The 18,867-nt window shown below is 26.3% G+C and overlaps 1 protein-coding gene across 2 annotated transcripts in view; it reads right to left on the minus strand.

Moving 5' to 3' along the window:
• Nucleotides 1–17,627, minus strand: part of LOC126858911 (uncharacterized) — a 48,425-nt gene extending 30,798 nt beyond the window's left edge. For both annotated transcript variants that reach the window (XM_050609634.1, XM_050609632.1), the window contains exons 1-2: nt 17,511–17,627; nt 15,456–15,563 (exon numbers count right to left, since the gene is read on the minus strand). In XM_050609634.1, the coding sequence (XP_050465591.1) occupies nt 15,456–15,563; nt 17,511–17,536 (134 nt within the window). In that variant the 5' untranslated portion in view covers nt 17,537–17,627. The remainder of the gene's footprint in view (nt 1–15,455; nt 15,564–17,510) is intronic.
• Nucleotides 17,628–18,867: the final 1,240 nt, after the last annotated feature.

The raw sequence follows: 18,867 nt of genomic DNA on the forward strand, positions 1-18,867 counted from the left end.
CGAATGTTGCCGAATGTGTGTTGTCGGTGGCCGAAGATAAAGTCACCCGACGAAGATTCGCGTGCATTCCGTAAACGGGATTCCAGAGCGACGCGTGGCACGTACGCATCTATGGGGGAAGGGGAGGGGAGGGGAGGGAGGGAAACACAAAGAAAGTCGCGTGGAATGTCGAGAGAGTCGCAGACGCGTAAATCGCTCGGCGCTCTCTCGTGCGCATAGATGCGTACACCAGTACGTATAAATATAGAACGCATCCCGAAATATGTCTTTCAGTCCGCACTTAAAATCGTCGCTTCCGCCGAGTCGATCCATCCGAGTGCCCGTTGCCCTAAGGGCCGCAACAGATTTTGCCACTACTCTATAGTTTTTAAGCGACGGCCAGGCAGCGTTTGTTAGGCTCGATCACTTGATAAATATGACCGAGAGAAAGGGAGTTCTTAAAAACAGTATTTCGAGAATGTGATGATTGTAGTCACAATTTTTATTCTTTTTTAATTTCTAATTAATTATTAATTATTAATAATTAATAATAGTATTATTATTTTACATGTACATATATATATATATATATATATATATATATATATATTAATATTATTAATAGTTATTAATTATTAATAGTTATTATTATTTTATATATACATATATATATTTATTAATATTATTATTAATATATTATTAATATATTTATATATTAATATTTATATATATTATTTATATATATTAATATTTATATATTAATATATTATTAATATATTTTTTTGATAAAAAAGCAGCGTTCTTTTTTCAATGGGAAATGATTTCAACAAAGTCAACGTATTATAATTTTTAAAAAACTATGACATGTTCAATCTATATAATCCGTTAAACTGCTTACAGCTTTTTAAGACAGAATTTGAACATCTTAAATCTCTTCGGACATTTTACACCGTGAAATTGTTAGAGATAGCTACATTTATTGAAACGGGAGAATTTCTCAAGGAAGCGGTAGAACAAGAAGAGAGCTATCAATCCACGTGATCGTTTGGGCGTGAAGCCAGTGGAATCGTCGGATGATAGATAGATGGATCGGATTCTCGATCGAGCGAAGCCACGCGAGAAGACTTAACGGTGCACAAACCATTGATCTCGGATTTATTTAGTCCATGTCACGGATATGTTTATATAGATCTGTCTATCCCAATATAAGGCTAATTTTTTTCATCATTGATATAATAGTAACAATTTTTTATCGCTTTATTATTCCATAATTATGATAAATATTTTGTGGCTAAAAAAGGAAGCAATTTGTATTTTAAGGCTTTAATGAAAAAGTTTTTATCTCGTGTGGGAACAGTAAGATATTTCAAATAAATTCGAGACAATGAATGATGAACGCCTGGCATTTATTCCGAAAAAAATAAGCTTGAATACAAGACAAGCATGACCTATCGCGGCAGCTTAGCCACCGACTTTCAATTACTTATGATCATTTGTATCAACTTGATGCGCACACAGCGAAAGAAAGGTTTCCATCGCGGATCATGAAAAAGGTGATTGCATTGTTCGTCGAAAGATCGATCGAGAGAACAATCCGTTCTTCATCAATCCGTTTTCACATGCAAGGTGTGGTCAATCGGATAACTCAATATCTTGTATTAAGGCAGCTTGTATTAAGATTAATCAGGCACGAACTGTGTTGAAACCTTTCGCTTTTATCAAGCGCATCTATACTCAAAAGAATATTCTTTTGATCACGCGAAATGCCAGTAATGCGCGAGAGCAACGATTGTTAAAAATTATTTTAAAATATTAGAAAAATATATAAATTATATACATATTCATACATATTTGGGCTGTTTATTCAAATAAAATTATAATTGACAAAAAACAAAATATAATTGAATTTGTCGATCGCCTGGAACTTATGTGTGTTTATCCATACTTTATTCGTATTATCATAAAAAATAATTCTTGACATTAGAAGCTAGTTTCGTTATAATTGGCATTGCATGTGTCTACGCTATAGTAAATTTTAAAATTTGTTTGTAATAAAATAATTAATGAAAAAACACATATATAAATTTCATTATTTTATAGCCTTAATGCCATTTATAAATCATTTAATCAGAATCAATTATTCACTTACATAAATGTGAAAGTTTGATTTGACGCAAATGATCAAATCACATCAAAGTCCGTTACTAATTACATAATTTTGACGTGTGAAGAAATAAAGACTAATTTCTAGCTATGATGAGTGCTAATATTAGCCTTTCTTTGTATATATATATATATATATATATATATATATATATATATATATATATATATATATGTATGCGCAATAGATCAATTGTGAATTGACGAAAGTAAGTTTAGCTGACAGCTGTCATGCACGGCAGACCTATTAACAATCAAAAGAGTGAACGTCTGTGCATCGGAGGTTAATTGAACGTGACCCGTGGTGGTCAGTAATTGTAATCCACGAGATTAGCTGCAGCTGCTGTGTTCGACACGCGGCTATCTAGTTTCCGGAACACGTGTCATTGAATATCTTCTTAAAAAAAGATAAAAGAAAGGCGCCAAGTACACGCGCTAGTTGCGAAAAACTATTATATATAGTTACAAAATCCTACAAAATAATAATGCGATCAAGAAATTGTGCCACCTGAAATTAAAAAATTATATTCTGACCGAGAACAATTGTATAAAGCAACTGTTTTAATTTCTTACAAAAATAATGTTAAAAATTCATACAAATAAAAAAGATAAAAATATTTTTATTAAAAAATCTTGGCGTTGCTAAACAATATACTAAAATTAATTCTTCAATACATTTACATTGCAATTTTATTGATGTGACTAAATTAAATATAATTTTGAATTAAATTTATTATTTGTTGATTGTAATATATATTTTGAAAGTTAGCAGCGACTAGATTTTTTTCATTAAAATTTTTGTACCTTTTTTCATTTGTATTAATTTTTAACATTATTTTGGCGCGACACACATGTCTCTTGATTATAAAAATCGATAGAAGCCCGTTTTCCTCTTTATTAAAGATAATGAGATCTTCCCCTGATCATTAATAATTTCTACCATCTGTCGACGGAATTTAATCTTCTTTTGGTATCGATTGATTATAAAAGTTGCCATTGTTCGAATTACTCTTATATTTGAAATTCAATTTATTGTTAGAGTGAACATGTATATATACATCTTGTATTTTTAATTAAAAAATAATAATATATTTGCTATATTAACTGCTTCTGTATTCCGTAGCATTGTCTTCTCTCGAAACGCGATAAATTAAACGTGATAAATACCGGAGATGTTAAATGCGATTATTTGTTGTACTTATTAGCGATTACAATATATTTGCAATTAATTAATTTTTCTGATTGACAATTTATAAAACATGTCAAGACGGCTGTTCATCAAAACGAATACATCTTTCGCTCGTGTAAGAAATGCTTACGACATTTATTCTTTATTTATTTGACGGCATGTCAGTACGATTTAGTGTGGGATACACGGCTTGAAGTATTAAAAAGAATAAGAGGAATTAAAAAAAAGAAAAGAATAAAGACAGACGCGAGAAAAGTTTGTTAATGTATGCATAATATGCGTATCAAGTAATGTGGTAATGATTAAAGTAATTAAAGATACAAAAGTAGAGAGAAATAATATTGTTTATTAATAATAAACATTTTCTTTGATTTAAAAATAAACTATGCTTGTGATATTAAATTTTGATTATGTATTTTCTGGCTATCTTTATCGCGTCTTAACCAGCTATTACGCTGATTCACTTGATATCATGATATCAGGATACATGGATATAAAGTTGCGAATATTTTCGTGTTTTTCAGTTTTTCATTAACAAGACAGGTTGTGGTCGAAATCGAGCGGCGTTAAGACGTTTAAAACGTAAATACAATCTTGATTAATTCTGCGTTTTAATATTAATTAATTAATTTATTAACTGCTGCTATAAATTCCATTATAATTTGTCAAAGTAAAAAATAAGCAACTTTATTCCTCCGAATATTTACAGTTTATAAATATGTAATTTTATTTTTAACTTTTTTGTATATTTATTTACTTAAATCTTGTATTTATTTACGCAAAATAATATAATTACTTTAAAATGTATAGTTAGCAACAAAATTCGTCAGTATTGCTGCGACGAATGTTTTCCGGTCATAATATAATAAAGTGCGCGTCTCTCTCGCGTTCATATGTATTGTGGCAATCTTTAAAATTCATTGTAACAAAAAATAAATTAATTTACCAAGAGTCAAGGCCTAGAGAAGAAGAGAAGACAATCCATTTATCTCAGAATACATCGAATCTCTTACGCATATATACTTATAGTTAAAAATTCTTGGCCTTTGTCGGCTGCTCGTATTATCGGATATCGTTTTTCTTTCGGTTCAAATTGCGACACTATAGATTGTAATATATAGATCGGATCGAATATATAGATTGGAATACATAGTTATTGTTCTATGACATTGCGAATACCTTCAGTAACAGTCGGTCATCGAGATAAAATAGCTCGCGTTACATGGAATGGATTCTAAATCCTGTCTATAAGCTTCATTGCGACATCAAGAAAGATTGCAGTGATGTGATGTAACTTTCTAAACCACAATGAGTTTATATACATAGACAAATCTTTTGCTCATCAATTTTCTCTTCTTGAGAAGTCTAATGGATTTATTTGAATACTTATTTTTATGTAATAAACATGTATACAAAATTATTTTTTTATAAATGTATTAGATTTGTATATAATAAATATTAAAAGCGATTTATATAGTATATTTTTAATCGTATTTTAATGTGCGTTTATCTAAAATAAGGAAGATGTAAATATCATTTCATAACCGATTGTAATCGCAAGTGCAATGTACGATGATGAGAGAAATCATTAAGCGATAAAAGTGAATTTTACGGATGTGAAAAGGTCAAACGAATTAAAATCAAATTAAACGGGTGAGTTAAAGAAAAATCTTTTGAGAACTCAACATTAGCGTCGCTTTATTGTCTGTTAAATTGGATTTAACACGGCAAAGAAAGATAAATGTACCAGATAAAATGTATAATTAGTCATTTAGAAATTCTTCAGACATACTTACATACTTATTTCTTTTTTAAATTTAATAATACGATTTCGGGGTTTAATATATAATATTAGAATTATTTGCAATTGAATTTTATTCATTAATTACGAAAAAAACTATTAAATTATAATTATGTGCACATATAATAATATAAAAGAAAACACAACATAAAATTATTTAGTTACTTTTTAATATTAATTTTTGTTATAAATCTTTTGTCTGTGTTTTTAATATAAAATTTAAAAGCATTTATGTTAATGTTTGTTGATAAATATGCTACTTAAAAGTCGTGAACTTTTTACTATAACTTTTTACTTGTGATAAGGGAATTAATGATGTGGCATAAAATTATTTGCATTGCGTAAAGCATTTAAAGACATTTATCTCAGAAATAAATAATTTGAAAAATACATACCTAGAAGATATAAATCTTAAGAAAATACACAAGAATGAAACATTCTTAGACGACTGTGAGAGAAAGGAGATGACCTATGCAAGGAAAACTGATGCGGAAGAGTATACTTCTATGTGACTGAATTGTGAAAACTGAAACGAATCAAATAAAATATTATTTTATTGCTTGGATTTATACAAACCTATTGGTAAATATTGCAAGATGCAATATATAATAGCAATATAACAGACTGTCTGTAAAAATTCTTTAGCAAATTTTCTTGACACAAAAGTATATAAAATTTTATATATAAAAATTATTTATTAGAACCGCAAATTTATACATATAATAAATCGGTATTTACAAATATTTATTTTTAATTTATCTGATTTTATATATACAATTTTTTTTAAATATTAATTATAATTTTTAATTTTAATTGTTCTTTTCGGTTTCCTAATTTATTATTTTAATTAGTTATTATTTTAACTTATTATTTTTTTATGAATTATATTGTTATATAAAAATTAAACTCAGAGAAGTATATAATATAATAAAGCAAGAACACTAAGCGGATTATTAATAAAATAAAAATTAATATTTTTTTAGTAAGATATCAACGTATGTCAAAGTATAATTATTTGTAAAATATATTTTACATAAGATTTCGTGTTTAATTTATATATAATTATACTATTTAAAATTTTTAAATTTTATTTTATTTTATTTAGTTTGTTATTTTATTTATTTAAATGAAATAACGTGATTAATATACTGCTGAACCTCAAGTATTAATTACGAATTAATTTTTAAAATGCTTTATTGTTTTCTAGAAACCTTTTCTATGTTTTATAATTTTTATATATTTATAATTAACTTTTATATATTTATAATAATTTTATATCAATAAAATTAATACATTTTCTAAAAACATTTATTACACTAAGAATAATAGAATTAATTTTTGCTTGTATATTGCAATGTAAATAACAAAATTACAAGTAATATTTTATATTTAGTTTCTTAATTCAATTGTCTAAATTTAAAAAATATTTAAATTTGATATTATTTTAATAGATTCAAAATTACTGATGAACAATGATACGCAGTAGTATCTGTCGGACATAATGACATAAGCAAACTGACAGTAAACAAAAAAACAAAAGCCATACTTAGACGCTATCGCATTTCTTGATGTAAAATTAAAATAGACATTTTGACAAACGTAAGTAATATATATATTTGATATATATTTGAAAGAGATCAATATTAAATAAAAAAAGATGTAGAATAATTATTTAAATAAAACATAATATTTATATATTTTTGTGTCACTAAAATTTTTTTATGTTAGAAGGTCTTTATGTTAAAAAATGCTTTTAATTTAATTTTCTATACATTTTAAATAACGTATGCCACAACAACGCGGTTATGTTTTGTGGTTAAAAATTGTCATAATACATTGTTTGAGAACAAACAACCGCAAACAAATAGAATATAGCATAAAACACTATTTTTTTTTAAATTTAATAGTATATACATATTTTATATTATAAAAGTCTTGCGGTTCTTGTAACTTTCATTGTTAATGAAGTGGTTTTACTATGATTAGATAATACTATGGTTAGTAAGATTCAATTTTAATTTATATCTTACAATTTAATGAATATAAATGAAATTTGTGCATGTATTACATCTATACATATGTACATACGTTTACGCACCATACATACTACGCACGCGTGCGTAGGTACACACATATACAAAAAGAACAATCGCTGAAGAAAGAGGTCAAGAATTTGATGATATGTGTTATTCTTTTAACAAAAAAGATTATATATGTGTAAAGTAAATGATCTATGAAACTCGTTTTCTTCTTTCTCTTCTCTTTCTTTTTTATTCTTTTCTTTTCTAGAGAGAAAGAGAAAGAAAGAGAAAGTGTATGTGTATGTCTATATAATTCATACATTAATATTCTTATATACTAACTCAATATCTTGTATTCTAATATATATATATATATATATATATATATATATATATTCCATATATATTCAATATATATATATATATATATATATATATATATAACATATATAATATATATATTAAATATATATTGAATATATATATTCAATATATATATATATATATATATATATATATATATATATATTATATATATTGGATTAAATATATATATATATATATATATATATATATATATAATCCATTTGATATTTATAAAATTAATATTTAATTACGCGCTGGCATGAAGTTCTTGATATTCTTCTGTCATATATTTTACCTATTCAACATACATGATAAGAAATACATGGAGATGATTTATATCTGCATAATTAAGACACTGGAGATTTCATTTTCACAAAGCATACGCACGTATATACTTAGCGGACTCTCGTTTCCGACTAGATATCTCGAACTTAATAAGCAGACAAGCGGAAAGGAGCGCGTTGGCGCCGGTTAAATCAGTGTGTACGATCGCGGTGGTAATTTTTATTAGCTTATATAGTTGTTTCATAAATTTGTCAGCGTGGATATTTGATTATTAAACGGTGAGAGGAAATCTGTTTGTTCTATCGATCTCGGAGCGAGGAAGAAGAGACTTGAAGTTTTTATTATACTCAAGAAATCCTTGACAATGTGAGCTGGAGAAAGCTACTTTAACAATTAACACATCTCGCAAGAGCGATTCATGATTATTTCCTTAATGATACACTATGTTTTCAGTAAGATTTATGAATTGTAATCTACACAGAATATCTTGCAAATATATTCAAATCATTAAGAAATAATTACTTAATAATACCTTTAAATTGTACATTTAATATTTGGAAAAATACAATTTATATTGAAACAGTGTTAGCTAAATAAATTATATGGCTATTTGAATATTATTTAATTAATATATACATTTTCAATATTATTTAATTAATATATACCTACAATTAAAAAGCGGAAAGTGAAAATATATCTTTTAATTCCCTGCGAAGCAATATATGAAATATCTGCCTCAATCACAGTTTAATATTTTTCAATTTGAGTCGGTAGTAAGCTTCCGATATATTCACCCGACGCTATACGGAAATTAAAAAATTAAAAAATTATCGCGACAAGCCGATCTTCGATCCGGTGATGCGTTGCCGCGCTCGAGAATCCGTTTTTTAATTAAACATAGTCAGTGCAGCCGTGACGGAAAATATTTATCAAAATGCATGGATCAGCGTTTCTTTGCACATTCGATTTCTATCACGGATAGGCAAGACGACTGGTAGCGACTAGTTCACTCGCTATGATCTCACAACTTCTTTCTCTCTCTTTTACAGAAACACATGCCAACGCGCGGTATCAAACACCTTGCATAAAGCACATAATAGTACGTTGTAATAATATGCAAAATTGAGCTACGTGAGATGTTGATGTCTTTGGCTGTAATTGCAACATCTGCGAATCATTTCGTAGAAAATTGCGGAATGCGATTCTCAGAATTTTGGAATTATCTTTATTTCGCATTTACACTTATAACTGACAATAAAGTCAAGATTGAATAATGATCATTTTAAAGAAGTAAAATTTTTTAAGTAATACATTAAACAAAAGTTTAATTATCACATTTTTATTATATTAAAAAAAAATACATATAAATATTTAATAATTTTTTACTATTAGAGAATGCTAAAAAATAATTATAAACTAAATATTGCCATTTTTTGCACAATTTTTAAAATAAATAATATCAATGTCTACTTATTCAGATATCAATCGCAATTATAATAACGTATACTGATAAACATACTGATAGTTTAAACAACACACGGGTATCTTTTTCAATTTCCGGATTATCAAATTTTAAATTTAAATTTTTGTTTTTCAAATAAAATGCCATGAAAATGCAAAATTTTTATGTCCGAGAATTCTGTCTTAACTTCCGCTCGCTCGAATTCTCTCACCGCACATCATCTGAGCAAAATTGCGGATGTGCTACGTTAAGTATTAATCTCAAGCGATGATTAGGTGAGATGTAATTAGCGTCTTGTGCTTAATGTCTTTAAATAAGTCGACTCCTTTGTGATTTTGCTCTCGCGTACTTAATTTCAATGCTCTTGACCTTCCTCAGAAAGAGAGGGAGATCACTAAAGATTATACTAAACCGGCTTAGTCGCATCATTTGCATCGACGTAATCAAATATAGGAAAGCAGTTATCCTATATAAAGTATGCCATAACTAATAAAAAATGTGCCATTTATAAATGTATCTAAAAGATGTCACGATTTCACTAGCTTTCGAAATTATAATAATAACAGAAGAGTATATGTATAATTTTCCTATATACATACATATACAGAGTGAGTTATTTAATGTCCCCTAAACATCTTTTTTTCTATCATCTTTTACAAAAAAAATTTCGTACAAAAGTTTTGTGACTTCGAGGGAAACATAAAATAGTGCCATTAGTTTAATCTTGGATGAAATTATTTAAAGGTTAGCTTAATTTTTTTAATAAAATCACTTTAATTTGTTTACATAAATCAATTTTTCGCAATACATGGTGTAAAAAGTTATAAAGGAAGTATAGCCAAAAATTTGATAGTCTACGAGATATTTTATACTTTAATGTAAAAAAATACCGACCACGTTTTGAAAATATGGGAATTTTTATAAAACAGGCAATTTTTTTTAATTTTATTTTTTAATTTTGTAACAGTCCAAGAAGACAATCAAATTACGATTGATTAAAATTGCAAAAACATGGTGAAAAGTTCACCTTTGCGTAATTTAACCCTTTACAGCCCGCGTAACTTTCAAGTCACATACTAATATATCAATATTTTATTTTATAAATTTATTTTTTTATTCTTTTTTAATCTTTTTATTTTATTTTTATTTTATTTATTTATTTATTTATTTATTTTATTTTTTTTGTTTTATAAGTCAATAATTATTGATTTTACATTACAAAAAATTTTTTTATAGTCAAGAAAATAATTCGACCCATAGAGGGTTAAGAAAATTTAGAAAGCTTTTGAAGAAAAACTTTCTAGACATCGTGAAAATTAATTTGTTTTTTTTTTTTTGATTCTTTGTGTTGTAGAAGAGGAAAAACTTTGTTTATTCATTGCGGTATTGTTTGCACGATGGCTAAATTTCTCATAAGCAGATAAATCGTCTAGCACAGTCATTTCATGTTCATTGATATTCTGCGGCAGTAGAAACAATGACCTGCTTAACCGGGGATAGCGGAATTGATGTCAATACCATGATGATCGTCGTTGTAAACGAAGGCCGGAAAATGATAACTAGAACTATGAACGCGACTCAATTGTGGTTTGCCTCATTCTAATATGCTTACATTAAACTTAACTATCGCGGTAAGCAAGAATAATTCCGAAATAATTGCGATTCTATTATTAATAGAAAATGTAAAATAAAACAAATCTCAATTGCATCAATTAGTTTAAACCGGTTTAGTTAGAAAACTTTAGTTTATTGTTTGTGGTAGTCTCTACCACAAACGATTATCTTCTATCAGAACTATTAAGCTCCCTACACATTAAATAATATTTGTTAGAAATATATCACAATACAAGATTGCTTATTTTTCTTCTTGGTACCAGCTTTTGGAACATCAGAGTGCTTCAAGCTTCTTAGTATTAGTAATATTTTTATAGGGCCAAACATTATTCATATTTATTATGGAAATATTTTCAATGAAATTAATATAATAATGTGCAAGAATTAATAATTGCAAGTTTTACAGTTTTTAAAATTAAGATTTTGAATAACAAGTCTCTAATGGCATGATTTATATAATACTTATGTAGATAATTTTTGAGTATATGAAAAGAAATATCCAGAATCTTTATGTGTTCATACAAATAATTAGGAGAAATGGGAATTTTTCATAAAATTTTAAATAAAATAGTAGCTTATAAATGTAGATCTTTTTGTAATAATTAAAATTGAAAAATAAATAGATTACATGATTTTTCAAATTCTAACTAATTAAAAAATGTGAACGATAGATTATTTAGATAGTATAAATAAAGTAGAGAGTAAATTGTTTACAAATGATAATTTTCTAAAGTATAAGTAATAAATTAAAATAAGAAAAAATAAAGTGACGCACATACCATGCTTGCTCGATAGCATGAATTACACAGTAATAAATTACTAATTCGTGAGTTACGATCATCTAAACAACATATAAATATGTCAATTCTTTAAAGTATATTAATCTCTTATTATTCGAAAAATACTATCTTTCGTAATACTCAATCAAGAAACTTGACTCAACATCAATAATTATCCTAATAATATAGCAATAGAAAGTAGGATATAACTTTCTATATCAATAATTATCCTAATAATATGCAAATACTTACATACACGTAATTATAACAGATAATAAATAAGCATAAGAAATGTTATTCAGGAATAAATTTTCTCAAATGGATCAGATAAATTTATTCCTAGTCGGACAGTTTTATTTTCAAAAACACAACCGGAAAACGGATAACAAGATTTTTAGACGGTCTTACTTTTCTTTAGAATCTCATGAGCTAGGAGACAACCAGTTCCTCATCTTGCAAGTTATCTGTAGAAGGTATAGTGTCTTAGAAAAAAGATTTGAAGATATTTAAAGCAGTATAGTATTTTGTTTCTATAAATTATATTTGCAAGAAGAATATCCGCAAGAAGAGTCACAAAAATATCATTGTTTTATTATCATCATTATAAATCATAGATATACATAAAATAGAATTAAAAAATTTCAGTAGAATTAAAACAGGAGAACTGTTTTTTGAATTTTTTATATTAATTTGTATTAAAAAGCTGCATATCTAACAATATAAATTAATATAATTTTTTATATACGCGTTTATTGCAAGTTAATCTTTTAATCATAAGTTGACTTGCATCATAAGAACACAGCATATATACTTCATATATGTATATATGTTATATATATTTAATTGGTGAAAAAATTATTTTATTTTTTGCATATGTTTTTAATGTGAAAACGAAAGAACTTTCCCATCAATCTAATAGAATGTAAATCATTTCGACAAAGAACTAACTGTGTATATATGTATATGGCGTGGTATTTGACCTTAACGGTATGTAGCGTATTAATGTTTATATGCCGTGGTTCTGTTATCATTCATGCAGTCATATCAGAGTACGAAAGTGGTGGACGTATAAGACGCTATATCAAATTTTTTCTAAACGCAATCGTGACAACTATCGGGAAATAATTTGCTTTCTCTCATTATAATAATTAATTATCATAATTAACATTATAATAATTAATTAACTTTAATAATACTTAACTATATTGCACCTTTCGTCAATAAGTATTTATTAAAGCGCGTATTTATCATGATTTATTTATTTATTATTTTAAGTACGAATCAAACTAATAAAGATCAAAATTATTGTTTTGTTGAAAATAAATACAAAGAAAAAATAAATAATTGTTATAAAAAAATATATTGCAAATAATTGCATACTTTTTTTAAAAAACAATTATTTTCTGTACACCATTTGATTCATCTTATTATTCTGTACATAAAAGTATTACGATACAATTATCGAAAACTAAATAATTTTTGAGATATTTTATATTTTATATTAAAATATGTCAGATAAGTTAAGATACAAAATAACTCAAAAATTTCTTAATGAAAAAATACTTTATTATAGTGTTTTGAAAAGCTCTCGAGATAAGTTACAAGAATATGCAATAAAAAAATGGAGGTTTTTATTTAAGAAATTAAAGGTGTCCTTGACCTTAACGATGCCATTCAAGGTCAAACCAATGACACCATCTTATGTTCCCCTCAGAACCATACAATTTTTGTTCAAAATTTTTGTTGTTTTTCTTTTAAATGCTTAGTTTTTGAAAGAAAAGAAGTGTACGGCTGGTCTAGGACACTCTGTATATTGTAAAATCTACATATAATGTATTTATTCCGGTCTTTGTTGTAGCACAATTATAAATTAAATATTTGCTTTCTCAGTTGCCGATTTACAAAAGATTAAGAGAGAATAAGATTTCGTGGGAAATTTTTAGAAAAGATTTAAACGACGTAGCAAACAAGCGCAGAGAAAGAATGTGTGATAGCTGGAATTATTTCGGAATAAAAGCGAGTTCAAGTAACTGTATGATTCTTCAGAACTATGAAGATATTTGTCGAGAAAATTAGGGAGAGAACGCAATAATAAACCTGGAACTCTCGAGCATACTACGTGTGCACGCAGTGGCCTAGTTATTACCACCGATGACATTGATGACACTTTAACCGGGTCAGCTAGTGCACAATGGACCGTTGCACTTTATTCGCTAACATGTATATATCTCGTGACCCGGTACATACACCAAGATCGCGCACTATAATAACGATTAATTGCTATTCATAAAACAAGCTTGATAATGAAGAGATAAAAGTGAATATTATAATATACATATATATATAGCAATATACTTAATATTTATGTTTTTTAATGCAATTATACGATATTTGGACATATTTTTAATATTCATCAAAATATTTATCACATTTTAAATATCAGAGCCAAAAATTATATATATAATAAATTATTATATACAATAATAATTAATATATATAATAATTAATATATTTAAAAAACAGATTTTAAATTGTATATTGCTATTTATAAATTCTATTATACTTTTCTATATACTTTTTTCATCTTTGCATTCAAATTTAGTAAGTTTTCTCTTTTAATTCTTTTGATATTTATCAAATGCTAAGTTAATGTAGAGCTTAAACAAAATATATGTTAATCCGGAAAATAAAATTATCACAAGATTATCTCATATCATGTTCTCATAATTTACACGTGAAATTAATCTTATAATATCTTTATATCTATTATATTATATGCGTAATTTTTTGTTATTCAAATCTTTATTTATTTCATAATAAATAACCGCAAATTTTATTTTTTCTCGGAACTTGTTTTACGCGAAGCAAATATTATACTCGAATTATACATATATTACACATATATTAATGACAGACACAATACATTATTATATCACATTGTCCGATATGGAAATGATTTATCTATAGCGCATATACATATATTTATACATATAATATCATCACTCACCTTTGCTTTGTCACGCGATGCTAATTATCGCACGTTATCGGATGCCGATTCGTTAAAAATACAACAGCACGAAAAACGAGTCGATTACGAGCCGCGTCCGTTGAACGATTTGGACGCGAAGAAACTGACATTGTATCGCGGATCACCCGCTCACCTAAAAATTCGGAAGCAGAAACGCTTCCGGCAGCGCGTTCTCGTTATCAGTGAAAGTCGACCGTTATAAACGGGAATGTAAATCGTGCGCCGGCGTGAGTCCTTTCAATGTTGGAGAAGCGATTCGACGGCTTTCCATTTCTATTGCTCGCAATTTTGCTTTGTCACATTAATTTTTTTATGTATAATATTTATATATAATTTTATTATATATAATTTTTATATATAATTTTATAGCATTCCTTTAAACAATATATTTTTTATAAAAATTGCTGAAGACAATTTTCCCATTAAACGCTATAAAATTAAATAGATAAAGTGACGATTTAGTGATGATAAGACATTTATTTATGTTCCTATCATGTTATCAGTATGAAGCGTTCTTACAAGTTATTATATGACCAAACATGATTATAAGATTTTGATAACGTCAAAGACTTAGTTCTTATTATCGTTACCTTTGTTACATTATAGAAAATCTTGCTTGTATGATTAATATATAATAATTAAAGATGAAAGGAGAAAAGATGCTATATATTATATTATAATTATCATGTGATTTCACTTACTCTATTAGAGATGTAATTTGAATTATGTGCGGAAAATCAAATTTAGAATATACTAGTTATTACTTACTCAATTGTCAGTTTGTTTACTTCTTCAGAAATGTTAGAAAGATTGTCTAACGATGACTGGCTGATAAAAGACATAGGCAACTGCAACATCCTCATGTCATTTTGGAAACTAGAAAGATTATACATCATCGTTAATGATCTTTTGGACCTTGCTATTTAACTAGCATAATAAAATTGTGGATTTTAATATTATAATTATAAATACACACACATAGAGTAAATAAATAATTATATAATAATTTATTTATGTCATAATAATATGCAAAAATATATATAACGTAATAATATTACATAATATTAATAAAAAGAGGTAATATATATAATAATATTTAAATAATAAATATTATATATAAATGTATCATTAATAAAGTCACAATTTTGTAGCGTTTAAAAAAATTAAATAGTTATTATAATTATGTACAATATTTTTATTTTAATTATTATTTTAATTTAAATTATTATAAGCCGATATAGTTGAATAGTTTGAACTCATAGTTTAAACCCATAAGTTTTAGAACTTTTTCACTTTATATGTTTACAGCTTTAATAGTTTCAATGAACTACGCCGACGCTTCATATTAACGCTCATCAACTCACCGAACAATTCATGAAACGTCATCGTTTATCTTTTACTAATTTTAGCTCTTACATAACATACGTTCAGTGCTCAAACAAGTTTAATTGATACTCGTCTTATTCATCAGAATAAATTCGTGAAAGAGCTATGAACTATATAGACATATCTTTTAATTATAATAATCAATAAAATATAATCTTAATTAGAGTATCAACAATATATATCAATTGTAATATAACTATATTATATAGAAGATATATTTTCTGTTAATATTTAAATACTAAAAATACATAATTGTATGAATGTTCTATAAATAGATAATAATAATACATATACATAGTGATCTTTAATCCTACAATTCAAAATTATTTAAGAGTAAATAATATTATTAAAAAGAATATATATATATATATATATATATATATATATATATATATATATACATAGGGTGTCTTAGACCGTACACCCCTTTTCTTTCAAAAACTAAGCATTTTAGAGAAAAACGTTTTGAAATAATCGATAAATATGTAACATAAATCACATGAAAAAAAAATTGCATCAATAACTGTTAAAACAATAATCATGACTGATCAATCTTCTTGATAAGAAAACATAATTTTTAATTTTCTGGAATAGATACAAGCCACTCCCACTTCTGCAATTAAGTAAAGTAGTCTATATTTGCTATAGTTTTCGAGAGATCATCATAACAATATAAGTCTATAAATGACAACTCTATTTCTCTTTTTATTAACTATGGCTATTTCTCTTTTTATTAACTATGATACATTGTATTAATATTTCTTTTTATCCAACTATTATTAAACAATGAAAACATAACTGAAATACACTGCTAGAAATTTTAAATAACTAAATTTATTCTCATATTTAATTTAATATTAAAATTGACCAAACATTGATGAAATGTGTATATCTCGATTATTAAACAATTTAAAAAATATGTTTTATAAAAAGCAAATAAATTATTCTTTAAGAAATATGTTTGCATTAAATGTCTTTTCGATATTATAAGCTTAAATTTTCTTTATTGCGATACAAATTTTGTGACATTTATTAAGTTTATAATTATTATTAACTGAATTTAACTTCTTACATTCGTGGAATTTTTTTTATAAAGTTTTTATATTAAACAATTTTTTTATAAAGTTTTTATATTTTACAATAATTTTGAGTTAATACAAATTTTTTTATTATTATATAATTTATGCTAATTTAATTTATAGCTACAATTCACATTTCTAATTCTTTTTTAAGAAACACAAGTTAAATTACATATTATCACAAATTAATAATTTTTGTTATCATCGGTTTGTTTGGTGAGCTTATCAACACAACATTGAAATTATTATTCCGAATTAAAAAAATACGCACGTTGCGTACTATTTATTTTATCACCATTTCACGATACGAAAATCGATTACAACATTTCCTTCAAATTATAGCATAACTTTTGCTTACTTCTCGTTATCTTTAAGAAATGACATCTTTGTCAGTACAAACAATTTCACAAACAATGTATAAAAATCAAGTTGACTCGCGCACTAAAGCACTATATACTGTCACTGTCGTATCCATTACTACATTAACGGGATGCTCGCCAAACGTTTATATAGCATCGACGCAAACTGATAAGATACTTCAGCTAGATAGCAGCTTTTTATATTTCATTTATATGCAATTTCTCATGACTATTCTAAAACTCGATATGTGAGTCAGCTAAATTCAAGGTCTAGGATCTGAGAACTAGACAAGTCTATCATTTCCACTAACAAGTTTTTTTGCTATTTAATGTTTAATAAAGTTATTAGTAATTTATTGAATATTGCAATAACCAAACACTTATAGCTGTTAAATAAAATTTAAAAAAATAAAAACAAATTGTTTCCTATTTTTAATTCAAGAATTTTTTTTCCAATTTAGCATATTTTAGATGTAAATATAAGATGTGTTGCAGTAACAGTCATAAAATCGCAACATTTAATGCTTGTTTTTAGAGAAGTAATACAAAATGTTGAGTACAAAATATTGTATAATTTTGAAAAATTATTTTATTATATTATCTCAAAGTGTTTTATTTTAATTATAGTGTGTCCTATAAATTCTTTTATTTAAATAGAAAAGGGATATAAAGGCAGTAAGAGCCGGCGCAATATTAAAGGCTCATAAAAATTTTTATTAAACAAAGTATATTAATTTAACATATGTGTGAAGCGGCATACGTTTCGGTCTTTTTTTAGAAAGAAATGACCTGCGCATTATTAAACGGAAAGAATGACCTGTCAAACGCACATATCAGTTGGCTTTAAATTCGTCCCGAAATTCATAAACCTCATGTCTTATCAAAATTTATAATGCGTTTACGCACACTGTGTACTTTTTGTAAATCTGTTATTCGACCATTAATTAACTGCGTGCATTTCTTCCCGTTTAATAATGCGCTGATGAAGACCTAAAGAAAAGCCGAAACATACGCCACTTGACACATATATTAAATTAATATACTTTGTTTAATACAAATTTTTATGCGCCTTTAATACTGCACCGGCTCTTACTGCTTTTACATCTCTTTTCTATTTATATTATCAGAGCCTTATTTATATTTTGATTCTTTTATTTAAGTTTCCCGAGAAAAATATTATTTTCGCATTTCCAACATTTTAATAATTAGTATTCCTCAGAATAAAACACGATAAAAACTATAAAAAATTATAGAAAATTATAGAAAAATATAATTAATTATAATAGCATAAACATATGCGTTTCGGAAATCAGAGTTTTATTTATATAATAAATATAATAAATATAATAAATATTT

This window comes from Cataglyphis hispanica, chromosome 2, assembly GCF_021464435.1.
Source record: "Cataglyphis hispanica isolate Lineage 1 chromosome 2, ULB_Chis1_1.0, whole genome shotgun sequence".
Taxonomy (NCBI): domain Eukaryota; kingdom Metazoa; phylum Arthropoda; class Insecta; order Hymenoptera; family Formicidae; genus Cataglyphis; species Cataglyphis hispanica.